The 24,584-nt window shown below is 57.0% G+C and overlaps 1 protein-coding gene across 1 annotated transcript in view; it reads left to right on the forward strand.

Annotated features, from left to right (window-relative positions):
- The window catches only part of APOLTP (apolipoprotein lipid transfer particle homolog), a 137,885-nt gene extending 113,307 nt beyond the window's left edge, over positions 1–24,578 (forward strand). The window contains exons 43-54 of the mRNA XM_081818880.1: positions 4,512–4,719; positions 7,502–7,668; positions 8,844–8,956; positions 9,290–9,371; positions 12,590–12,727; positions 14,296–14,458; positions 16,462–16,589; positions 17,153–17,293; positions 18,838–18,951; positions 19,048–19,176; positions 19,862–20,023; positions 22,115–24,578. Of these exons, the coding sequence (XP_081675006.1) occupies positions 4,512–4,719; positions 7,502–7,668; positions 8,844–8,956; positions 9,290–9,371; positions 12,590–12,727; positions 14,296–14,458; positions 16,462–16,589; positions 17,153–17,293; positions 18,838–18,951; positions 19,048–19,176; positions 19,862–20,023; positions 22,115–22,666 (2,097 nt within the window). The 3' untranslated portion in view covers positions 22,667–24,578. The remainder of the gene's footprint in view (positions 1–4,511; positions 4,720–7,501; positions 7,669–8,843; positions 8,957–9,289; positions 9,372–12,589; positions 12,728–14,295; positions 14,459–16,461; positions 16,590–17,152; positions 17,294–18,837; positions 18,952–19,047; positions 19,177–19,861; positions 20,024–22,114) is intronic.
- The last annotated feature ends 6 nt before the right edge of the window (positions 24,579–24,584 follow it).

Raw genomic sequence — 24,584 nt, forward strand, 5'->3', positions numbered from 1 at the left:
AAATTAAACACACTGTGTGGGGCGCCTGGGGGGCTCAGCCGGTTAAGCCTCTGACTTGGTTTCAGCTCAGGTCGTGATCTCGGGATGGTGAGATCAAGCCTCGCGTCGGGCTCTGCGCTCAGCGTGGAGTCTGCTTAAGACTTTCTCTCACTCTCCTCCTCCTTCCTCCCCTCAAATAAAGAAGCACATCTTAAAACAACAACCCATTATGTTTGTGAGGTTGCATGGCTTGTTGCCAAACGTACCTCATTGCTGTATAGTATTCCACAGTGCGCGTATATTATAAATCATCTGTCTGTTCTACCAATTAGCTTTTGGGTGGTGTCATCCTTTTACTGTACATCTTATGAATTAATCATGTACCTGTTTTTATTTTGTTTTAAAAATTTTTATTGTGGGGCGCCTGGGTGGCTCAGTCGGTTAAGCGACTGCCTTCGGCTCAGGTCATGATCCTGGAGTCCCGGGATCGAGTCCCGCATCGGGCTCCCTGCTCAGCAGGGAGCCTGCTTCTCCCTCTGACCCTCCCCCCTCTCGTGTGCTCTCTGTCTCTCTCATTCTCTCTGTCTCAAATAAATAAATTTAAAAAATCTTAAAAAAAAAATTTTTATTGTGGTAAAATATAAAATTTACCATCTCGGGATGCCTGGGTGGCTCCATCAGTTAAGTGTCTGCCTTCGGCTCGGGTCATGATCAGGTCTTGGGATCGAGCCCCGCATCGGGCTCCCTGCTCAGCGGGAAGCCTGCTTCTCCCTCTCCCACTCCCCCTGCTTGTGCGCTCTCTCTCTGACAAATAAATACCTAAAAAAATTTTTTTTTAAATTACCGTCTTAACTATCTGTAAGTATAGAGTTCATTAGTCTTCTGAATATTCACGTTCTTGTGCAACCCTCCCCACCATCCATCTCTGGGACTCTCTTCACATTGCAAAACTGAAACTCTATCCCCATGACACAGTAACTCCCCATTCCCTGCTCCCCCCAGCCCCTGGCAACCCCCCTTCTACTTTCTGTCTCTTTGGGTTTGACTACTCAAGGTACCTCCTACAGGTGAAATCACACAGGATCTTTTTGTGACTGGCTTCTTTCGCTGAGTGTCATGTCCTCAAAGTTCATCCATGTTGTAGCAGGTGTCAGAATGTCCTTCCTTCTTAAGGCTGAGTAATACCATCATCCGTCAGCCGATGCTCAGGTTGCTATTGTGAGTAGCGCTTCTATGAGCACGGTCATGCAGATACCTTCTCAAGACCCTGCTTTCAATTCTTAGGGATGTAAGTGTCCGGTTTTTGCCTCTTACAAATAGCGCTGCCTCAAGCACGCTTGCATGTGTTTGAATGAACACGCACCGAGTGGAATCGCTAGATCAGAGGGTGTGTGTAGGTTCAGTTCTGCCTGCTTGATTTCATGTGAACTCGCTGGCCTTCCCAGAGCTCCCTGGGAGAGTCACTAACCATCACTTAAGTGTGTGGAGCAACCTTGCAAGTCATTCTGCACGTCATTCTGTGAGCATCATCTGAATGTCTCGGGAGTTTTTATTTGTCTGGAGGCCAGGTGTTTTTCCTTCCTGCTGCAACCCAACCTGCAAGGCGTGTCCTTCTCAAACATTCTGTGGGTCCCTCCCTGTACCTCACCGAAGACTTTCTTTCTGAGGTTCTTTTCCTGGGCTCCTCCCCAGTGAATTTTGTGCTTGCCGCTTACTTTCTGTCAGGCATCCCAAATGCACTCACTGCATTTGCTGGAAATTCTCCTGTTTTTCTACGGTGCAGTCGGCAACAGGAAGGGGGAGACAGGAGGCTTGATTTAATTCTGAGCGGTTTATGTTCCCCTCTGTGGGCAAGCCTGGCCACCTCCCAGGCACTGAGTTTTTGTTTCTCTTACTGCTCTGCAGAGCCAGCAGGAGGTGGAGATGTTGCTCACACATGGCCCGGCCCAGCCCAGCCCCTCGGGCCTCCCTGCCCGGGTGCTGCTGGAACTGGCCACCGAGAGCCATGGACCCGGCTACAGACGCTCCCTGCGGGTCGCACTGGACAGCAAACAGGTGTGCAGTTCTACGAGTGGGGCCTCTGGGAGCTGGGGGGTCTTGGGGGTTGTGGGGACAGCCCAGCCCAAGGCCCGGGTCTCAGTCGTCCACGCCAGCAGGTGTCCGAGGAGCTGATGTTCACTCAGCAGCCAGAGCACATCTCCCTGGACTACACCCTCGAGCACAACATCCCCGTGCTGCGGACGCTGTGGGTGGAGGACAAGCTGGGCCTGCAGGTCAGCCTCGGCGAGCGCCAGTGGTAATGGAAATCCGTGTGTGCATGCATGCATGCATTCAACAAACATTCTTGGAAGGATGGTGGAGTCAAGGGGGTGGTGGAATAAGGTTCAGACCTCCTCGGAGCCTCAGTCTCCTCCTCTGGAAACTGGGGATAACGCTCCTTTCGCTCCTTTCCCTAGCCCAACCACGCCCCTGGGATGGTTGCACATTCTCCTTTTCCAAAGCCTCCCTGCGGACCCAGTGCTTGTCCTCGACTCCCTTTTTAGCCACCTCCACACACTCTCTCCCTGGACGGGCTGCACCAGTGGCTCACTTGGGTACCATCCATTCAGTGAAGCTCCCCATTGCTCCCTCCCCTGGGCCCCAGATCTGCAGATCCATCTGCTTGTGTATCCCCACTTGGGGCCTGGTGGGCACCTGGCTTGCCCAACCCCGCCCCTTGCCCCTCCCGTTTCCCCTCATCCCCCCCAGCAGCGCAGGCAAAACCCTCGGTGTCGTCCTCCATCCCTGTTTCACTCACACACACCAGACCCCGCCTTCCGCAGATGCTGCTGGTGCACCCTCCCAGATGAACCTGGAGCCCGACCCCTTCTCCCCACCTCCAGCTTTGTCACCTGCTCCAGGCCACCTGAGGTCACACCTGGGGTCCAGCCACCTAGCTGGGCCCCCGCCTTCCACCCCTGCCTCCTTGGGTCTCTACCCAGAGCCCCTCCACATCCATTTGAGTTCCTCAGACACCAGCCTGGCCCCAGAAAGCCTCGTGCAGAGATCTGGTCCTGTCCCCTCTCTGAGCTCACCCCCTGGGACCCTCTGTAAAGATGCCCTTGTTTCTCCTCTGCCACTCAGAGCACTTCTGGGACCAGCTGGATGGGGACTACCCCCGCCAACCCACCCACAACCAATTTGCCGGCGCCCCCTTCCCTGCACGTGGATGTGTTCAGCCCACCCCAGAGCCCCGGAGCCTCACAGTTGAGGGATTTTCATGGAGGCTTCATCCCATGAGCATGATGGATCGTTAACTCACTCTGCAGCCCCTCCTCCCCTCCCTGAGGATGGGGGCCGGGGCTGAAGGCTCCAATTTCTCACCAGGGCTTGGTCTTTCTGGGGAGCCCACCGAGAGTCACCTCAGTAGAACAAAAGGCGCTTGTCTCGCCCAGGAAATTCTAAGGGATTTAGGAGCTCCGTGTAAGATGCTCCTCTCCCCCACTCACTGGGGAGCTCGCAAGGGTGGGAGCTCTGTGTCGGGAACAGGGATCACAGACCAAGTATGAGCAGGAACTGGGGACAGAGACGTATATACCTACGCCTGGGTATTTCTTAAAATCTCACACCCTCCCTGATCGCTTTCTCTTTTCCATCATCTTCCCATCACCGGGCCCACGATGCCTTCTGCCTCGTCCTGGTCTCGTCTCCCACAGCCGGCGTCTGGGCTGCACGGGCTCCGCATGCCTGTGTTTCGTGCAGGACTGCATCTCTAGGTGCAGAACTGGGCCCGGCACGTAGTAGGTGCTCAGCCAGCATCACTGAAGGCTGGGGCAACTCTTCCTGCTTTTACAAAGTGGCTGACGTCACGCAGCGGGGGGCTTTATGCCACGTGCCCGGATGGGGTGCAGAGGTCGCAAACGCAAAGCCTTCGGGGGCCAGGCGGAGAGCTGAAATGGGTTGGGTGGGCTGCCAGGGGACTTAGAGAGCTCATGCCCTGTCGAAAATCTTCCAAAGGGGGCGCCTGGGTGGCTCAGTTGGTTAAGCGACTGCCTTCGGCTCAGGTCATGATCCTGGAGTCCCGGGATCGAGTCCCGCATCAGGCTCCCTGCTCGGCAGGGGGTCTGCTTCTCCCTCTGACCCTCCCCCTCTTGTGCTCTCTCTCATTCTCTCTCTCTCAAATAAATAAATAAAATCTTTAAAAAAAAAAAAAAGAAAAGAAAATCTTCCAAAGTTACGTATATTTTGCCAACTTTTTTATTGTGGTATAATACATAGAAGAATTACCATTTTAAGTATTTTAAAGTGTTTAAAGTTCCAGGGCGCTTAGTCCATTCACAACGGTGTGCCACCCTTCTCTCATTCCAGAACTTTCTCCCCACCCCAGATGGAAACCCCATAGCTATAGGCAGCCACTCTGGGGCCAGCACGCCCCACCCAGCAACACAGCGCATGTAACCTTGTTCTTCCTTAAACTGGCTCCTGCAACAGGGTCTTGGCTCCCCCCCGCCCCCCCACCGCAGCACTATGGGTCTGTCCGCGTGTCATTCCAGGCTTCTGTGGACGTTCCCAGCGGCGGCTCCAGCTTTGAGCATTCTGGACGCATCTCGGCAGGGCCCACCTCCCTGAACTACTCCGTGAGCTGTTATCGCCGTGCTGGGCACCTGCAGCTCGCTGCCTGGAGTGAGCACAACAGCGTGAGCCTGTTGCAGGCCGGGCTCCCGGGCAAGGCCCGCCTGAGCGCCAAGCTGCAGACACATGGTAAGGCACCCAGGGCACGGCCCCCGGACCGGAGGGCTAGCTCCCCCCACCCCGGAGCCTGCTCACCAGTCTCGGAACATCCTTGCCCTTGAAGGCCTGATTCCCGGGGCAGCCTGTATTCCTTGCCTAGGCTTGCCGAAGATGTATAATCTCTAACAGTCCTGGAGGCCGGGTGTCTGCAGGGCCATGCTCCTGCCGAAGACTCTATGGGGAGAATCCTTCCTTGCCTCTTCCAGCTCCCGGAGGCCCCAGCTGATCCTCGGCTTGTGGCCGCATCCCTCTGATCTCTGCCTCTGTGTCTGTCCGTCTTCTCTTCTTTTTTTTTAAGATTTTATTTATTTTTATTTGAGAGAGAGCGAATGAGAGAGAGGGAGTACATGAGAGGGGGGAGGGTCAGAGGGAGAAGCAGACTCCCTGCCGAGCAGGGAGCCCGATGCGGGACTCGATCCCGGGACTCCAGGATCATGACCTGAGCCGAAGGCAGTCGCTTAACCAACTGAGCCACCCAGGCGCCCCCGTCTTCTCTTCTTATAAGGTCCCCAGTCATTGGATTAGGGCCCTCCCTACTTCAGCAAGGCCGCATCTCAACCTGATCTCTGCAGGGACCCCATTTCCAAATAAGGTCACATTCATAGGAACTAGCGGTTATGGCTTCAACATAATTTTTAGGGATAAACAGTTTAACCTCTAATGGAGCGGGAAGGTAATGAGAGCCGGGGTTGATGGAGGGCTTACTGCATACCAGGCAAGCTCTCCATACACAGGAGCTCAGTGAATCTGCTCAGCCATCCATTCACACCAAGGGAAGGTCAAAGCCCGTAGTGGGACTTCTGAGCCCTCAGGATCCCGGGATCCACACCCTCAGTTCTCTGACCCCATCTTCTAGCCCCTGCTTATTTCACTCCTTGCTAGTCTTCAAACACATCAGGCTGGCTCCTGCCTCAGGACCTTTGCACAGGCTGTTCCCCTGTACATCTGCTTGCCTTAATCCCTTGCCACCTTCAGATATTTTTCAAACGTCGTCTTCTCAGTGAGGCCTTCCCCTCCCACCCTATTTATTGGTACCCCCACACCCCTTGGGCTCCCCCCATCCCTGTTCCTGGCTTGGTTGCTCTAACACATAATGTGACTTTACTTACTCGGTACCTCCATTTCTCATTACCTGTCTTCTGCCCACCCCACACTAGAATGTACACTCCACAAGGACAGGGATGATTTTTGCCTGTTTGCAGAGTGGAGTATAGTAGGTATTCAATTAAACATCTGTTGAATGAATTCATGAATCTATGAGGTAGGGGTTAGTAACTGTCCCCATTCTGCAGGGGAGGAATGGAAGCTCAGAGAGGTTGAGTCACTTGTCCCAGGCCACAGAGCCATTGAACGATGAGATCAGGACCTGAATCCAGGCAGTATGACTCCAGAGGCACCCTCTGACCCTTGTGTAGAATGCAGAGATCAGGACCTCTGGGGGAATCCCTTGTCACTTGGATCATCTCCTGGCCTCAAACTTTTCCATCCTTGGCCTTCAGCCCCCTGAGGGCTGAGTGGGAACCTGGATCAGCCAGGGGGACTGACTTTACAGACTGCTCTGAGGAAGGGCTTATTGGGGACATGATGGGTAAATGATGGGTGGGTAAAGGATGACCCAGTTCCTGGCCCTGAGAGGTCTGGTGTGGTCACCTGCAGCCAGGGAGATGTCTCACTTCCACACTGCTGCCCACGGTTGGCTGTCCCAGCCCCTTGGGGGGCATTTTCTTAGTGTCCCTTTCCAACATTCTTGGTGTCCCTGACAGTCTGAAACATCCCCAGGCATGGAGACTGGGGGGCCCCTTCAATGTGTGTCCCCTCCTCCTCGGGCCCCACGCACAGCAGGTGTATGTGGTTGAACACTGCTCAGGGAAGGAAAGAGAACATTTCCTGGGATGTGTATGCCCGATGGGCAGGTGTTCGCAGATGTGTTATCTCTGTTCACCTTGGCAACGTCACTCAAGGTGGGCAGGCTGTGCCCTCTTTATTGATGAGGAAATCGAGTCTTAGACCACCACCCGCCCCGATGGGCCCAAATGGCAGGTGATGGTGCTGGGCCAGGTGTAACAGTCCGGAGCTGTGAGCTGTACCCCTCCTCCCCGCCCCCCCCCACCCCAGGGAACCTGGCCTCTGACACAGGCTAGGCTTCACCTCTTTACCCTGGAGAACTATTTCCTACTGTAGCAAGGGGGATTTAAGTCCAAAAATAAGAAGAACAAAGCTCCTAGAATCACCTTTCCTGGAGGGTTTTTACCTGTCTGCCACGTGGAGGTGTGGTCGGCTGGGCGGCAGGGCCCTGGAGGTTCCCCGGTGGGCGGGATGGGTGGTGAACCTCCAGCCTGGGCCAGGTGGGCTGCAGGTCAGTATCATTTGATACTGTTCGGATGTTTGATAAACCTGGAGAGAAGTATTCATTCATCCGTTTCCTCACTCCCTGCGGTGTGTCCGGAGCTGTGCCAAGTGCTGGGAACACAGCAGGGAACAGACTAAAGGCCCTGCCCTCACGGGGCTGACCGTCCCCAGGGAGGGAGAAGGAAGGGTCGGGAGGTACTTGAGGTGGGCACTCAGAGGTGTCACCTCAGCAGCAACCCTGGGAAGAGGAGGTGGCCAGGCCAGGATCATCGAGGGGGACGGCGCCGCCTGACCACTGAAGTCCCAGGGGCTCAGAGAAGGGAACGCCTTGCCTGGCATTGATCCCACATGCACAGGGAGGTGAACCGAGTCCCCAGCAGCCTCTGCCCTTCTCTGCCCCTAGAGACCCAGACCCGGGCCAGCGTGGCCCTCCACGGAGGGGATGGTGGCGTCAGCGTGGACGTGGCAGGCCTGGTGTCCTGGCCGACAAACGGCTCCCTGGAGCTGGTGGTGAACGCCAGCCACACGGCCCCTGCTCTCCAGAGGCTGGGCCTGCCCTTGACCAGCCAGGTGAGGAGTGGGTGGGCCCCCCAGGCCAGGCTGGGCTCCCCGCTAATTCCGTCCACTCCATCCAGTTCCCCAGCATGCCGGGGACCTACTATGCATGACGGACAGATGCTCTTGCGCTGTGTCTCTCGGGCACTTTACAGTTTGTAGAGGCTGTTGGTGATGCTAACAGCTGTCCGCAGCGTCTGCCGAGCCATCTCTGTAGTCCCGGCCGCGGGCTGTGGGCACGGCCCGGGTTCCAGCTCCCCGCCCTGCGTGCTCGCTGCCCTCCTGCTCGTCCACTCGGGCCAAAGCCCAGCCTTAGTTGGTGGAGCCCCTGCTCCGTGCTCAGTGCCGACCTGGGGGCTTTCTGTGCCCTGATTCAGTTCCTCCTCCTAGCACCCCGCGAGGGGCAGGCGGCCTAGCTCTTACGAATCCCAGCTCTGGACGCCAGATCCCAGCTCTGACTCTGTCTGTGGGGCCTCAGGCAGATTCCTTAGCCTCTCCGCGTCCTCAGTCTGCTCACGAAATGGGGCTGATAACTGTCCCGATAATACGGGGTTTGGGAGGATGGAGAGCGTTCACACTGTGAACACACTCGGGGTGGTGCCTGGTGAAGCAGATGCTTTTTCACCGTCTGCGGGTCACACGCGAGCGTGCGTGTCACCGGCCCAAGGTCACGTAGCAAGGAGGCAGCAAAAGGGACTCAGGCTGGTACCCAGGCCCTTTCCCATGATGCCCTCCCACCTCCGAGAAGGGCAATCTGCTGTGGCCCCCTGAATGGGGCCAGGCCCTGGTCACTGTCACTTGGTGCAAGGTCGCCTAGTCAGGACACCTTCTGGAAGCTTTATTCACAACCTCTTGTTTCGGGTTACCAGCACTGCCCTGCCCACACTCCACTGTGCCGTGAGGAGAGGCCATTCCCAGAGGCCCAGTCACCCCTCATGCAGCGAGTCCTTGTCACTGTCCCCACGACCCAGCAGGCCCGTTTCCCGCTCTCCCTGACCTCCTCTAAACCCCCTTTTCCTAGCCTTGGTCCGGTGGTGGGGAGATGTGGGGGAGCTCATTCTTTGCTGATGTCTGGGGTGCGGGTCTGGTGGGGTGCAATCCGGGCTGCCGGGGAGAAGCTGCAGAGTGAGGCCTGGGAGGGTCCCTGGGCCCCTTCACTCCCCACACCTCACAGCCTGCTCCTTCCTCAGCTCGTGTTCCAGAAGCTGTGGGCAGAGGAACAGATGAGCTCTTCCCTACGGCTCACCTGTGATTCTCAAGCCAGCCTGGTCCTTGACATGCGTGGCCAGAGCCAGGCGCTCCGGTGAGGGGTTCTCTGTAGCTCTGGGGGGCCCCTCCCCCCGAGAAGAGAGGGGTGGGTGAGGGAGACATCAGCGGAGCCCCTGCTGTGCACTGACCTCCAACCCCCAGCACCCCCCCAGACCCCCCTACAGCCCCACTGCACGGATGTGGGAAGGAAGGTGCAGCGAAACAAAGTAACTTGCCCAAGGTCACACAGCTAATGAAGTAACCTTGACCTTTGGGGGCAGGACCTGGACGAGCAGTTCTTGGTCTGGCAAACGAAATGTATCCTAGGCCTCAAATACAAATTAATAAATGGTACAACCCAGGCCTCAGGCCCTCTCTCTCCTTCCAGCAAAGAGCTGCAGGTCTCCGGCCGGCACCGCCTCCCCATCCTCCTGGGCCGCTGCCCCAGCAGAGCCTCAGCCTCAGCCAAGGTAACTGTGCCCGGCCGCCCCTGAGCCCTAACTGGTTCCAGATGCCCTGCCCGAGGCGGGCGGGGGCCATGCAGGCCGGGCCCCGCCGGGGAGTGCTCACACATTCCCGTCTGTGCGCAGGCCACGCTGGGCTGCCCTCGGAAACCCCTGGCTCCGGCTTCCTCAAATATCCCCAGGCTTACATTCCTGGGCCAGGCCCGCAGCCCCCAGCTGGGCCCACAAGACCCCGGGGAGCGGGGGAGGCCGGCCCGCCCCGTGCCTGGCGCCTGGCGCCGCCTCACCCGGCCTGGCATGCTCCCAGCAGCCAGATCACATGGCACAGCCCTTTGAGCTGAACCAGCGCCGCCTCCCAGGTGCCCCAGCTTCTGCCCATGGCCCAGGGTCTCTGCATGTCTTCCCACCCTTGTCCGCGAATCCTCTCCCCCCCAGAACCCCCAGGACAGCCCCCAGTCATGCATCTGGCCTGCATGTAGCATTTGGGGGTCCTGGGTGGGGGGTAGATGGCAGGCCCAGGCTGGCGCTGCCCCCCTTCCTCCATTACCATGACCTGTTTCCCTGTCTGCCCCTCTTCCCCAAATCAGGAATGCCCAGCACCCGGCCCAGGGCCCAGCACATAGTAGGTGCTCAGTGAAAGATGTTGACTAATGAATGAGTGACTGATTGTTCCATTTGCCAACTAGTTGCTTGGTTATCCCACTAGCCACGCAGTTTTGTTAACTGCCCTCCCTGCCCAGGCCTGGACTGCCTTTGTTCACAGAGCACCTACTGTGTGCCAGGCCCCGCCCTAGCACGTGCCCACACCATTCTAGTGTTCCCCAAGCTTTGCTGCCAACTGCACATTCAGGGACCTCTTCGTTTCCCCCCAATCTTTATTTTGAATAGTTTCCAACCTATAGAAAAGTTATTTTAGGACAGTGAACATTCCCCAGTTGTTAATAACCTGCCACAACTTTCTCCCCATACTTAAGTGTCATATATATTTCTATATTCACGAATGTGCACAGGTACATTTCCTTTATCATTAAGAGATGATATGGACAGGTTTCTGGACACATACCTCTTTACTCCAAAATACTTCAGTGAGGGGCACCTGGGTGGCTCAGTTGGTTAAGCGACTTCCTTCGGCTCAGGTCATGATCCTGGAGTCCCGGGATCGAGCCCCGCATCGGGCTCCCTGCTCGGCGGGGAGTCTGCTTCTCCCTCTGACCATCCCCCCTCTCGTGTTCTCTCTCTCATTCTCTCTCTCTCTCTCAAATAAATAAGTGAAATCTTAAAAAAAAAAAAATACTTCAGCGAGTGGTTCTGATGACAAGGCTATTTTCTTATACAACGCAGCATAATTTCAAAATTCAGGAAATTTAACATGATGTAGTCATACTGTTATTTAATATATGGTCCATAATAAAATTTCCCAGTTGCCCCAATAATGTTCTTTCAAGCTGAATTTTTTGTTTGTTTTCAGTTTGTTTTAAACCCAGGACACACTCCAGGATCACCCAGAGTACTTAGTTGCCCTATATCTTAAGTGACTTAATCTAGAACAGAGGTCTGCGAACTTGTACTATAAAGAGCCAGATGGTAAATATTTTAGCCTTGAAACCCAAGACGATCTCTGTTGTAACTGCTCAGTGTTGCCACTGTAACAAAAAAGCAGCCGTAGCCAGTGTGTAACTAAATGGGCATGGCTGTGTTACAATAAAACTTTATTTACAAAAGCAAGTGGTGGGCCGAATTTGGGCTAAAGCAGACCCTTGATTTAGAAATTCTTCTCCCACACTGTACGTGTTTTCCCCCCAATATTTCATTATTAAACTTTTTAGACCCTGGAAAATTAAAACAATTTTATAGTGAACATCCACATACCCACTGCCTCGGTTTTCTCACTCCTATTCCACTCCACTTGCTTTATCAGATAGCTCTCCATTCATCTGTATTTTTGACGCATTTCAAAGTAAGTTGCAGATGTTGATATGCTTTCCCTTAAGCATCTCATTGTCTTTAACCACCTTTTTAAAAAAAGATTTATTTATTTATTTGAGAGAGAGAGAGAGTGTGTGTGTGTGTGTGTGAGCGCGCGTGCAGGGAGGAGGGGCAGAGGGAGAGGGAGAATCTCAAGCAGACTTCACGCTGAGTACAGAGCCTGATATGGGACTTGATCTCACAACTCAGATCACGAACCTGAGATCATGACCTGAGCCAAAATCAAGAGTCAGACACTTAACCGACTCTGCTACCCAGGTGTCCCCATCCTTAATCACCTTTAAGAAAAAGTCATATATTGACAATTTTGAAATGTCCAGGCAATTATTTTGCAAAAATCCTCCATTTGGATTTGTCAGACACCGTTCAAGATTCAGGTTGAATGTTTTGACTGAGGTCAAACTAATCTGCGGAGTTCTTTAAAAATATCAGTTTCAGGGGCGCCTGGGTGGCTCAGTCGTTAAGCGTCTGCCTTCGGCTCAGGTTGTGATCCCAGGGTCCTGGGATCGAGCCCCACAACAGGCTCCCTGCTCCACAGGAAGCCTGCTTCTCCCTCTCCTACTCCCCCTGCTTGTGTTCCCTCTCTCGCTATGTCTCTCTCTGTCAAATAAATAAATAAAATCTTAAAAAAAAAAAATCAGTTTCTCCATCCTGTTCCCAGAGGTTCTGTTTTTACAAGCTGTAGTAGATAGGGACCCAGCATCTTTATGTGTAGCTAGTGTCCTAAGTGATTCTGTCACATAGCCAGTCTGGAAGATAGCACATTATTTCATAAAATTTTCACATCAACACATTAATAAAGTGTCATCATCCCAATTTATCAGGTTGGAAAGCAGAGACTTAGGTGGTTGAGGAGCTAGCCAGAGGTCATCCACCCCATGTGACAAGAGAGCCAAATGGGCATCTGTTTGATGGCCCAACCTGTACTTTGTTCCTTGCACTAGACTGCCCCCTGCTGTCCACTATGGTAATGCAACTGGAATTCTTGCCTGATGGCCCCAGGCCATTAGCAGTCTTCAAGTCAGTGTGACAGCATGAAGGACAAGGGGAGGTGGCTGTCATGGGCACCGCTGATGGCTTAAATCGAGGCTCAGGGCCCTCGTTTCACCAGATTTCAAACCGTCCAGGAAGCCTGTGGGTGTCTGGGGCCAGAGCCTACAGCCTGGAGCCAGGATCTATTGGAATATTCCATCAGAGACCAAGGAGAAAATCTCTCACCTGCTTTTCTTCTGACCCAGCTACAGTACTCGGAGCATGAGGCCGAGAGCATGATTTTCTTGGCGGTGGAGGAGCATCATTTCCACGTGGGCACCAGCCTGGTGACTGCGAAGGCTAAGGTCACCAACATCATCAGGCTGGAACAGACCTTCCCCCAGGTGCGTGGAGGTTGGCCAGGGCGGGCTGTGGGTGGGGGTGGGGGTGCGGTGGTTCCGGGAGAAAAGAGAGATTTGTGAGGGGCTGTGAAGTGGGTGAAGTATGCTGGAATGGATTCTCAGCTGCTCTCAGTGTCCCTCCCTCCCTCCTCCCCCCACATTATTTGTTCAGCCCCTACTAGGGCCCAGGGCAGGCACCACTCAAGAAGCTGAGGATATTGCCTGGGACAGGACTGGTGGGTCCTTCCTCTCATCTGGTGGGGAGAAAATCACACAGATAAATAAGAGAACATTCCTAGATGGATACATTCTAGAGAGAAAAGAAAATGGGGTCATAGGAGTGGGTGTGTGGTTGGGGAGCTCTTTAGGTGGCCAGGAAGGCCTCACAAAAAAGGTGACATCTGAGCTAGCCGCGGATGACAGGCAAGTGTTGGCCATTTGAAAATCTGGTGAAAGGGCATTGCAGGCTGAGGGAACAACATGTGCAAAGGGCCTGGGGCAGGAACAAGTTGGCCCGTTTGAGGCATGGCCGCTGGGCTTGAGTAGAGCGGGTGAGTAGGAGATCATGGGGGTCCGATCATAGGGCAGGACAAGCCACAGGGAGGAGTTTGGATTTCGTTCTCTGAAATTGGAAGCCTTTTGAGGATGCGATCCAAATGATGATTTCGGATCTCTCCAGCTGCTATATGGGGAGCGACCTACAGGGGGCAGCAGAAACACCAGTGAGGAAGACCCTGGGCTTAGCAGGGCAAGAAACAATGGTGTCTTGCGTCAAGGTGGGGCAGTAAGACATTCAAGAGTAAACTCCCCCCTCCTCCCAGCAAGTCCCCCTGCAGGGCCCTTGAGCCACCTTCCAATGGGGGCACCCACCTAACGGGGAGAGTCTCCTTCTCTGAGCCTTTGCACAGGCCATTCCTTCTGCCTAGAATGCCCTTCCTTGTGTTGTCCACCAACTTCTTTCTCTGTGTTCCTTTGCCTCTTGAGTATCTTTCATGCTACATTTGTCCCCTTGTCCCATCATTTTTTGTCTCTGTGATGTCTCCCCATCCGCCGGGAGCCCCTGAAGAGCCACGACCAGTCTTGGTTATCTCTGTATCCCATCGCTCAGCCCTGGGTCTGGATCCTAATGCCTGCTCAGCACATGTTTGAGAAACCCTACTCCTGACCACAGCAGCTCCCACGAGGCACTGCCCACAGGTCAGCCCTGGGCAGACACACCCTCGCATTATCTCAGAGATTAGCGCTGTTCTTCTCATCCGCTCGTATAGACTTATAGACGGGGGAAACTGAGCTCAGAGAAGTTAGGAAACCGGCCCAAGGCCACACAGCTTGGAAGCGCAGCTGAGAGGTGGTGATCTTTTCACAGGGCCATACCTGTGCCCCACACCCCTCCCTCACATTGGGGAGCCTTTGGCTTTATGACTTCCCGATGAATCTAACAGCCCAGTAAACCGTTTATGCCCCACAGATGTTCCCTGTCTTTCCTCTTCTGAAAGTGCCTCTTCTTTCCTACCCCAAGCAGGAGTTAGGGCCAGGTTCCCCAGTGACCCAGAGCTGTCTTTCTCTTCCAGTTCAGCGTCCTTCCTAGGGAGCTGGTCCTGCAGACCTTGTACGAGAGGGCCCGTGGGACCCACACCCTGCACCAGACAGTTTTGTGGGATGACCAGGAGGCAGTCCTTAACGGGAGCCTCTCTGGGCCCTTCCGCAGGCCCGCTGGGAACCTCAGCCTCCAGGGTGAGTGTCCGAGAGGTCACTGGTGGGGGCGGCCTGTGGGCTCAGTGAACCATCTTTGAACAACTGCTTATCCCAGGCGCTGTTCCAGGCCCTGGGGATCCATCCGGAAGTAAGATGGCCCTAGGTCCCTGCCCTCAGGGGGAGAGGCAGTGAGCAGGGATGTGAACATGGAGAAAATCACATCAGTGTTTCTGAGAGTGGGAAGGGGTTGACTGAGGGTTCGGGGCTCCTTTAGGTGGGGTAGGGGAGGAAGGCGTGTCTGAGGAGGTAACGTCCACGCTGAGCCCTGAATGATGAGAAAGAACTGGCTGTGGCGGGGATCTGAGGAGGGGCATTGCAGGCAAAAAGAAAAGCAGGTGCAAAGGCCCTGAGGTGGGACAAGGCTGGGGTGGTAGAACCACAGCAGCGAGGCCACTGGCCGGAGTGCCCTGAAGGGGGGGTGAGGGGAGGAGACAGGCGGGAGGGCTGAGGGTCCCGGTCCCCCAGCCAGGAGTTAGGGCTATCCTGAGTGTGAGAAGACAGGAAGTGTGTTAGATGGGGCAACCCCAAGCTGCCCCGGGGGTTTCAGAGCGGAGGCTGACGGTCGGCAGGGGCGGTGAGTGCCGTCCCCTAGCAGCCCCACGGATGGCACCCATGTCCCCTGAGGCCGTCCAGGAAACAGGTGGCCCTGGGAAGGGGCTGTGCCATCACAAGGACTGTCAGTTTCTGTGTGGCGAGTCCCCTTTACACAGAGCAGAGCCTGTCCTGCTGTCTGCCACGTGGGAGACACAGTGCAGACCCCGCTCCCGGGGGCACAGCTTGCTGGGTGGTCGGATGGCATCCCCCATACAAGGCAGAGGAGATGTGTGGCCCCTCAGCACACCAGGGCAGCGAGCCTGTGCATGCACGGGGTTCGTGGGGAGGCTGAGCAGCCCGAGGGCCCCGCTCTGTGGTTAAGGAGCGTGGGACTTGGGGGGTCAGAGGGTGGAAGGAATGAGGGTTACGGCACTGAGGGTGAGGTGCACAGAAGTGGGTCAGTGTTCCCTGGACCGATGACCCCGTGGCACCTCGAGACGCAGCTGGTGTCACCATCTCTGGGAGCAGCTCCCAGGAACCTGCGTAGGGACAAGTGGGGCCCCTTCCAGAGAGTTCTGAGGTCACCAAGGTGGCCCCTGTCTACCGGGGAGTCTCAGCTGGACTCCTGCCCAGGGGTCCGGGAAGACAGGACCAACTGGTGGCCTCAGGAGCTGGGGTCAGGCGAAGCACGAGGTCAGGGCAGCTGGACTCCACGTGGGGGACAAGAGAGGGGACCCTGGAGGCACGGAGCCTGTCCGCTGTGAGGCCTCAGCTGTGGGGATGGCCACTTGTGTCACAGTCCGGGACAAAGGGAGAGCGGAGGGCAGCAGAGTGTGGCCCGGGTGGGTGAGGGGCAGTCACCGGGGCACCGGGCACCCGCAGCGTGAGGGAGGTCACAGCGGTACGAGACGTTGGCTGGGAGGTGGAAGGGGCAGCTCTTGCTGTGTGACGAATGTCCGGGAACTCGGGCTGGCGGGCACGTGCTGCTGATGTCGGCTGGGCTGTCCGGCTCATTCCGGGGCCCGCCGGCGGCCAGCCTGGCTTCACTCCCTCGGTGGCTGGGCGGGGGTCCCCAGAGGGCGAGCGGGCGCGGAGGCCTCTTCAGGCCTGCGCTGGGATCCAGTGGCCTCACCCTCAGCACATTCTCTTAGCAAGTCCCAGGCCAGCCCAGGTTCAGGGGCCACGGGGATGGATTCCGCCTCTTGACGCAGGAGGCGCAGAGTCTCCTTGAGGAGGTGCGGAGTGGAGACTTGGGGCTCTCACGGGGACAGCGCGGGGACCGCGCTGAGTGGTGTGGTGGCCGAGTGAGGGCAGAGCTCCTGAATTTTGTGCAGATGACCCGAGCACGGGGCCACCTGCCCGAGCTGGCGGCTGTGTCCGCTGAGATCCATCCCCCTGAGCGCTCGTGCTCCCCTCACGTGCCCGCCCCTCCCTGTGCCCCCGCCCAGCAGAGCTCAGCCACCCGCTGTCCCTGTCCCTGTCCCCACCGCCGCGCGGCAGCCTCCGCCTGTCCTGCGAGCACTCACCACGGGAACACCGGGACGACCTGGTCGTGGGCTGGGATGGCAAGGACCAGGTAGGTGTCAGGGCCAGAAGGAGACCCCGGGAACTCCACCGACCCTGGAGCCTGGGCGGGACAGTCGGGGCCCAGGCCTGCCCGAGCCCGAGGAGCCTCACCAGGGCCGGCCCGGCGGGTCCCCGTCCCCAGGAGCCGGTGGGGGACAGAATCGGGTCCCAGCAGCACCTGAGCCACAACAGGAATGCCTCTGGCTGACACCTGCTGAGGGCACCTCAGCCCTGCTTTCACATGATGAAATCGAAGCCCAGAGAGGTACAGCGACTTGCCCGGAGTCACAGAGCTTAGTGGAAAGCAGGGCTGCTGTTCTAACCTATGAAGGCCTCCAGCCCCTCTGTCCTCAGTCCTGTCTCTGTCATACACTGTCCCTGTCTGCTCTCCTCCAAGCCTCAACATTGCCCTCTGCAGAATGGGCTGCATCTCTCCAAGGGCCCCCCCACAATGGGGCTGTGTGCTCAGAGCCCGCTGCCCTCACGCCCTTGCCCTGGAAGGCGTCTGTGCAGGGTGGGGAGGGGGCTGCCCCTGTGGGCAAGGCCTCCGGCTCAGCCTGTCCCCCTCCCCAGGTGGTGGTCTCGTCCTCTCTGCAGCTGGGGAAGGGCAGGCTGGCCGCCCGCCTGGCCCTGGCTCACCCCTTCAACCTCTCCTGGTGGCACATGGAGGCCAGCGGCCTGGCTGAGGGCAGGGGTGGCCAGCAGAGCGGGCAGGTGAGTGGGGAGCATCTGAGGTGCCCACGGTGGGGGCGTCTGGAGGTTGGGGAGCTGCATGGCTGAGCCCACAGCCCACGACCTGGGTACTGCGTGCAGGGGAAGAAGGTTCTGCTTGTCTCCCGTTGGGAAGGACTCTGTTAGAGTCACAGATTCCTGAAGTTTGCACCCCGAAGGGTCCTTCATTCGTTCATTCCTTCATCGATACCTTATTAAGCACCTACTGCACGTCAGGCCATGTTCGAAGCACACAGGCCTGCATCTAAAGAGCTCGCACTTTGGCAGGGCGAGAGCTTACGCGCATGTCCGACTCCTCATTTATACACTGGTCCGCTGAGTCGGGAGCTGCAGAGGGTCCACACAGGGCAGCTGGGCTCCTCAACTAGCCGGGTGGCCTCGGGTCGCTCCTGGACCCTCCCTGAGCCTCAGTGTTCTCAGCTGTGAAATGGAAGCCAGAAGGCCAGTGTGTGTCAAGAGTAGACCATCTGTGCCAGGCCAAACAGAGAGCCTGGCTAAAATTCAAGCCAACGAATGAAGAACAAATGGAGAGTTGTGATAAACCCCGTGAAGAAAGCGGAGAGGAGGCGGAGACAGAGGCTAATCAGATGCGGTGGCCAGGGAGGGCCTCCTGGGGGAAGCGGCTTGTCCCCTGAGGACCTCCGGATGAGAGGGAGCCAGCTCGTGACAAGCTGGAGGAATAGCATTCTGGGGTGGGGGTGGGAGGGCAGGAAGATCGCCTGCAAAGACCCTGAGGTAGGAAAAGGCTGGCGAGCTTCAGGAAGAGCCAGAGGCGGTTAGGCTGGAACAGAGTAAGTGGTGGGGCAGGCACTGGGGAGAGGAGATCAGCTGAGGGCCCCTGCCTTCGGCTCGGGCTGCCATCACAGAACACTGCGGCTGTGTGGCTAGGTGCCCTTTGCTTAAAACAGGAACACGTATTCCTCCCCTTTCTAGAGGCTAGAAGTCCGAGATGAAGGTGCCGGCCTGTCCGGTTCTGGTGAGCGCTCTCTTGCTGGCTCGCAGTCTCCTGCGTCCTCACCTGCCCGGGAGAGAGCTCTCTGGGGTCTCTTCTCATAGGGGCGCTAATCACATCTTGAGGCCCACCCCATGACCTCATCAACACCTAGTCCCTTCCCGTCAGCCCTGCCTCCTAATACCATCCCTGGGGATGAGGGCTTCCACAGCACAACAGGGGCATGGGGCTCACGGTTCAGTCCCCAGCAGCCCCAGAGGCCCTGAGTGAGCAGCACGGATTTCCTTCTGGCTTTGGAGACAGCAAGGCTTGGGTATTGGGAATGAGGCGTCTTCCATCTAAATACTTCCGGTCTCCCGGGCTGGGCATGGCTCTGAGCACCTGCAGATGCGGGCAGGAGGGAGGACAGGGTCTCCAGCTCCCCTCCTTCGTCCCCTGCAGTGGGGGGCTCCAGCCTCCCCACTCTACCTTTCCCACTCCTCCCACTCCCTTCTCCATCCCCTGCACGCACACAGATGGAGAGCATCAGCCTCTCCTCTGGCCCTCCCCTCCACCACCCTCCATCTCCTTGCAGGTCCAGTTGGCCTGGGACAGAGGGCAACCCGTGACCTTGCACCTCACCTGGACCAACAGGTCCTCGGAGTTCAATACCATCTGGGATGGCTGCCTGGCTGCCTCCCCGGGGCAGGTATGCGCTGGCGGGACTGCCAAGCCAAGCACGGGGCTCTCCCTAACTCTGGGCCCTTGTGCTGGCTCCCAGTCCCATATTCCATCTTCTTGTCAGCTCCAGGAAATTTGGGGCCTGAGTGCCCTCCGGGCCTGTGGGGCCGTAACACAGACCCCGGCCATGTTCAGCGAGCAGCTCGATCTGTCCTGGGACCGGCGCCGGGTGCAGCAGAACCTGACATATGAGGTGAGGCCTAGAAAGCCGGGTCCCAGGCAGGTCACCCGCAGGGGGGCCACACCTGCTGTACAAAGTGCCTGGCTCTGAGGCCATGGGATCTTGTGCCAACGCTAGCTGTGCTGGAGGATGGTGAGAAACTCATTTCTCCACTGTGAGCCTTGGTGTTCTCATCTGTAAAATGGGTTCCCTGACTGGGGTATAGTGACAGCTCTGGGGGGATGAGGGAAGCAAGGCGCCCAGCATGAGGTGAGCACTCGGAGCCAGACGAGGGAAGAAGCTGGTGACACCAGAGGGCTTTTGGGGGCAGGGGGAGATCAGGTTCCTGGAGGCGTCAGTTTGGAGTCTTCCTGGCATCACTGCCCACCCGGGGCTGCGGCTGGGGCTGAGCACTGTTCTGCAGAGCCTGGGACAGGGACCGGACCACAGAGAAATGGGGAGAAATGGCCCTGAAAGCCAACCTTGTTCCTCCTGGGGTCTCGCACCCTGGGCTCTGGGACCCTTTAAACTCAGGCCCCCGGTGCTCCCCACAAACATCCGCCCAGCGTATAAATCACTGTTGTGGCCGACTGGAGCTCTCATGATGGGACTTCCAGCACCTGACCCTCTCTCGTGAGGTCTCCCATCTGCAGCTGGCCTTGGCCCCTCTCCCCTCTCATGGGATGAGCCCCTGCCTCACGGTGCCCTCTCCTGCCAGAGGCATTGGCCATCGCAGGCGGACAGGATCCACGCCGAGGCCATGCTGCAGCACATCTTCACTGGCTCCTGCACCACGCAGAGCTTCCAGGGGGAGGTGGGGACCGACTATACCCACCGGCTGCACCATTCCCTGCACCTGGGGCTCTGTGACCTGCCCAGGGTGAGTCTGTCCCGGGGAGGGGGCCCAGGCACCCATGGAGGGAGGGTGAGGAGAGAGGACAGCATCCACAGAGCGCAGGGGTGTGAGCAAGGGAGCTGGGTGCCCACATCACCGCTCTGCCATCTGCCGGCGGGGTGATCCCAGGCAGGGCGGGTCGACCCTCTCAAAGTCCAGGGTTCCATCTGAGGAACAGAAGAGGCAGTAGGCTTCAGCAATGTAGGGTGACTGTGAGATATGAGATGTGACACAGGAAGAGAGCTTTACACGTAAATGAAAGGTGCTCAGCTGCATCGTTGTTGGAGGTGAGGTATTGGGACCCCTTTCCCAAAACATTCTTCCTGGTTTGTTAGCTGGTTGATTGGTTCTTCCTCCTACCTACCAACCCTCCCATCCATCCACCCACCTGCTCCCCACCCTTCTGTCCATCCATCTGTCCATCCATCCACCCATACACCCACCCAGCCACCTACTCACCCACCTTCCCATCCATCCACCCACCCACCCACCTACTCACCCACTTTCCCATCTATCCACCCATGTACTCCCCACCCTCCTGTCCATCCATCCCCCCATCCATCCATCCATAAACCCACCCATCCACCTACTCACCCACCCTCCCATCCATTCACCCACCCATCCACCTACTCACCCACTTTCCCATCCATCCAGCCACCTACTCACCCACCCTCCCATCCATCCATCCATCCATCCATCCACCCACCCACCTACTCCCCACCCTCCTGTCAGTCCATCTGTCCATCTTCCCAGCCACCCACCTACTCACCTACCCATCTACCTACTCACCCACCCTCCTATCCATCCATCCATTTCCCCAACTATCCATCTATTCCAGGGTCAGAGATTTTCTGTAAAGGGTCAGATAGCAAATATTTTAGCTTTTCTTTTTTTTTTTTTAAGACTTTATTTATTTATTTGACACACAGAGAGTGCGCACAAGCTGGGGGAGTGGCAGGCAGAGGGAGAGGGAGAAGCAGGCTTCCCGCGGAGCAGGGAGCCCGATGCGGGGCTCGATCCCATGCCCCGGGGATCATGACCTGAGCCAAAGGCAGACGCTTAACGACTGAGCCACCCAGGTGCCCCATATTTTAGCTGTTCAAGCCATATGATCTCTGTTACCATCACTCCACTCTGCTGTCATAGGTTATATGTAAACTCATGGGTGTGGCCATCTTCTGATGCATATTTATTAACAAGAACAAGCAGTGAGCCAAATTTGGCTCTTGAGCCAGGTTGCCAACCCCATTCATCCATTCGTTCAGAAAGCATTTGTGGGTTTTACTTAATGCAGGGCCCTCTCCTAGGTGCAGGGACAAGGAAGGTGAAGGGGACAGACTGGGTGCCCCACCCCTTGGAGCTCACTTTCCAGTGGGTGGAAAAAGTTAAACAAGATGCATGATACGCCTGGGTGGCTCAGTCGTTAAGCGTCTGCCTTCGGCTCAGGTCATGATCCCAGGGTCCTGGGATTGAACCCCGCATCAGGTTCCTGGCTCAGTGAGGAGCCTGCTTCTCCCCCTCCCTCTGCCTCTCTCCCTGCTCATGCTTTCTCTATCTCTATCTCTGTCTCAAATGAATAAATAAAATCTTAAAAAAAAAAAAAGATGCATCATATGTACTGAGGCATGATGAATGCCGTGAAGGAATGACGCAGGGAGAGGGGACGGGGGATTGCAGGGAGCCCCACTGACAAATGCGAGCTCTGCACAGGGAACAGCCAGTGCAAAGGCCCTGTGGAGGAGCATGCTGAGGGTATTGGAGGAACAGAGGGCAGCCTTTAGAGAGCAAGGAGGTGAGGTTAAGATAATGCTGACTTGTGGGCCATGTCAGGCAACCAGCTTTTCTTAGTACAACGGGGAGGCGGAGAGTTTTGAGCAAGGGGATCATGTCCGATTTGCATTTTTCACTGTCTGTCTGGCTCCCGAGTGGAGGAGGGACCATGGGCTGAACTAGAAGGGAGACCCAACAGGCTCTTGCAACAGCCCCAGGGGTCTGGACCAGGCCCGGGCATGGTGGGGAGAGGAAGTTGCAGCCCCTGTGCCTCCCTGACCGCTGACACCCACCCTCTCGTTCCAGGCTCTCTCAGTCTCTGGGGAGCACACCCTGGGCCACAATGGGCTCCTGCTGGATTCCCGCTGCCAGATGGGCCTCGCCCCGGACCCAGACCATGGCCTGCACCTCAGCCTGACCCTCCGCAACCACAGCAAGCCTCGGGCACCAGACTTCTCCGGGGAGCTGGAGGTGGGTGGCCAGGTCGGGGCTGCCTGCACCTCCCCCCACCCCCAGGAGGATGCCCTTCCTCCAGCTCTGGCCTGCGAGGCCACCACTGCCTGGATGGCCCTGCCACCTGGTGGTCACTGTCAGAACCGCAGGCTGGCACGCTGCCTGGCTTCCTCCCCTGCAAAGCAGGGAGTAATCGCTGCACCTACCCTAGCTCCCGTGGGATTCATGCCGCGAGGATTAAATATGTTACTACGTGCAGATCACTTAGAGCAGTGCCTGCGACAAGGCAGCCACTCAGTAGTACCGATTCTCCCAGCAGCCCAGGAAGGTAGGAGGGCGCAGAGCTGGGCTCGATGCCTTCTCTGTCCCCACCGGCCTAGTGATCTTGGGAAGGGCCCTCGCTGAGCCCTGCCTCCTCATCTGTAAGTGGGGAGTGGACATATTTCACAAGGCAGCGGGTAGGGTTCCAGGCACCCCCTCCCTCTGCCCCCTTTAAAATAGGCACACAGGGGGCGCCTGGGTGGCTCAGTCGTTAAGCGTCTGCCTTCGGCTCAGGTCATGATCCCAGGGTCCTGGGATCGAGCCCCGCATCGGGCTCCCTGCTCCGCGGGAAGCCTGCTTCTCCCTCTCCCACTCCCCCTGCTTGTGTTCCCTCTCTCACTGTGTCTCTCTCTGTCAAATAAATAAATAAATAAAATCTTTAAAAATAAAAAAATAATAAAATAGGCACACAGTAGGTGCCCCATCACTGTTACCATCTGCCCACCTCCACGTCCCCCTGGCCAAGTGCCCCTGACTTCGTGACTTTCCTTCTTCTGACCTCAGTTGTCTCCTCTGTCCAATGGGAACAAATCCCACCTCATTTGCAGAGCTGTTTGCACATAGTCGGTGCTCGTGAGGTTTCCTTCCAGCATCCGGAGCTGGATGGGGATGGCTCTTCTGCCTCTGGAGGTCGCTCGGCCTGTTTCCCTGCATGATGGCATGGTGGTATCAAAAGAGCTTTGCTCTCCAAGGCTGTCCGGGGCTGACCGCTTCGTTTCCCCACCTGCCAGCCAGGCCCCCAGCTGCTCCCGCGTCTGTAATCCCAGTGCCCCAAGGCCTGCCGGCCTGGGAGTGGGCCCTCTGCCCCATGTGGGGGTCCATGCGGTGGAGAGAGGTCTTTCCCAGCCTTGTTTGGTCCTCATGACACTGTGAAATTTCAGAAGGCTCTCTGGGCTGCACCCCACCCACTTGGAAACCTTGAGGATGGATTTTCTGGAACATGTGTAGTGAGCCCCCTGAATTAGATTCCTAGGGCTGCCGAACGGAGGACCCCCAGCGCGGTGCTGGAACATAACAGGATTTTTTTCCTTTCACAGTGCTAGAGGCTAGAAGTCTGAAATCAGGGTGTCAGCAAGTCCGCACGCCCAGCAGAAGCTCTAGGGCACTGTCCCCCCGTGCCTCTTCCTGCTTCTGGGGGTCACCGGCAGGCCTGGGCGCTCCTTGGCTTATGGCCATGTCATTCCAACCTCTGTGTCTTCACACGGCTGTCTCCCAAGGCTATGGGTCGTTGCATTTAGGGCCCACCTGAATCCAGGACAACCACATCTGCAGAGACCCTATTTCCGAATAATCAGAACTAGGGTTCGAACTTCCACGCGCCTTTTTGAGGAACACATTCACCCCGTAAGGCGCCCTCCTGTAACACACACACACACACACACAGTAATTCCGATTCCTGCTGAAGTTCGAAGGCCACCGTCCTGTGTCATTTGACAGAACTGGAAACCGAGGCACAGACAGGGCAACGCACTTATTCAGGGTGGTACGGCTCATTGGTAGCAGCATCTGGACTCGAACATGGGGCAGCTGAGTCACGACCAGAGGTGGCTCCCCTCCCCCCAACAGGCCTCCCCTTGCAGGGTGTCCTCCAGGGTTCCTTCTGTGACCTCCAGCCCCATTGTCCATTCAGAGCTCACCTGTCCCGAGTCCCCCTCCTGCAAGGCTGGGCGTCTGCAAGGGTTGCGACAAAGTGCTCGGGGACTGTGTTTGTGCCCCGTGCTCCCCACAACAGCTCCTTGAACGTGCTGAGGCATTTGCCGTGTTTCTCCTGAAATTACAGAAAGCACGGCAGGTAGAAACAGCTGGGCACCAGGGACGGCAAAAATGTCAAGGCCCAGGGCCACCCGGATCAGTTAAGACAGCGGCGCTGGGGTGAGGCCTGGCGTCGGCGATGTTTAAGCCAGGGGGATGGCGGGTGCCCCTGGCTTATCAGGCCCCCAGATGTGGATTTAATAGGTACTTTCTGCAGTTGGCAGGGATAGTGAACCTTGTGGGGTTGTAC

This window comes from Leptonychotes weddellii, chromosome 5 (assembly GCF_054177405.1).
Source record: "Leptonychotes weddellii isolate Sample4059 chromosome 5, ASM5417740v2, whole genome shotgun sequence".
NCBI classification, from domain to species: Eukaryota; Metazoa; Chordata; class Mammalia; order Carnivora; family Phocidae; genus Leptonychotes; species Leptonychotes weddellii.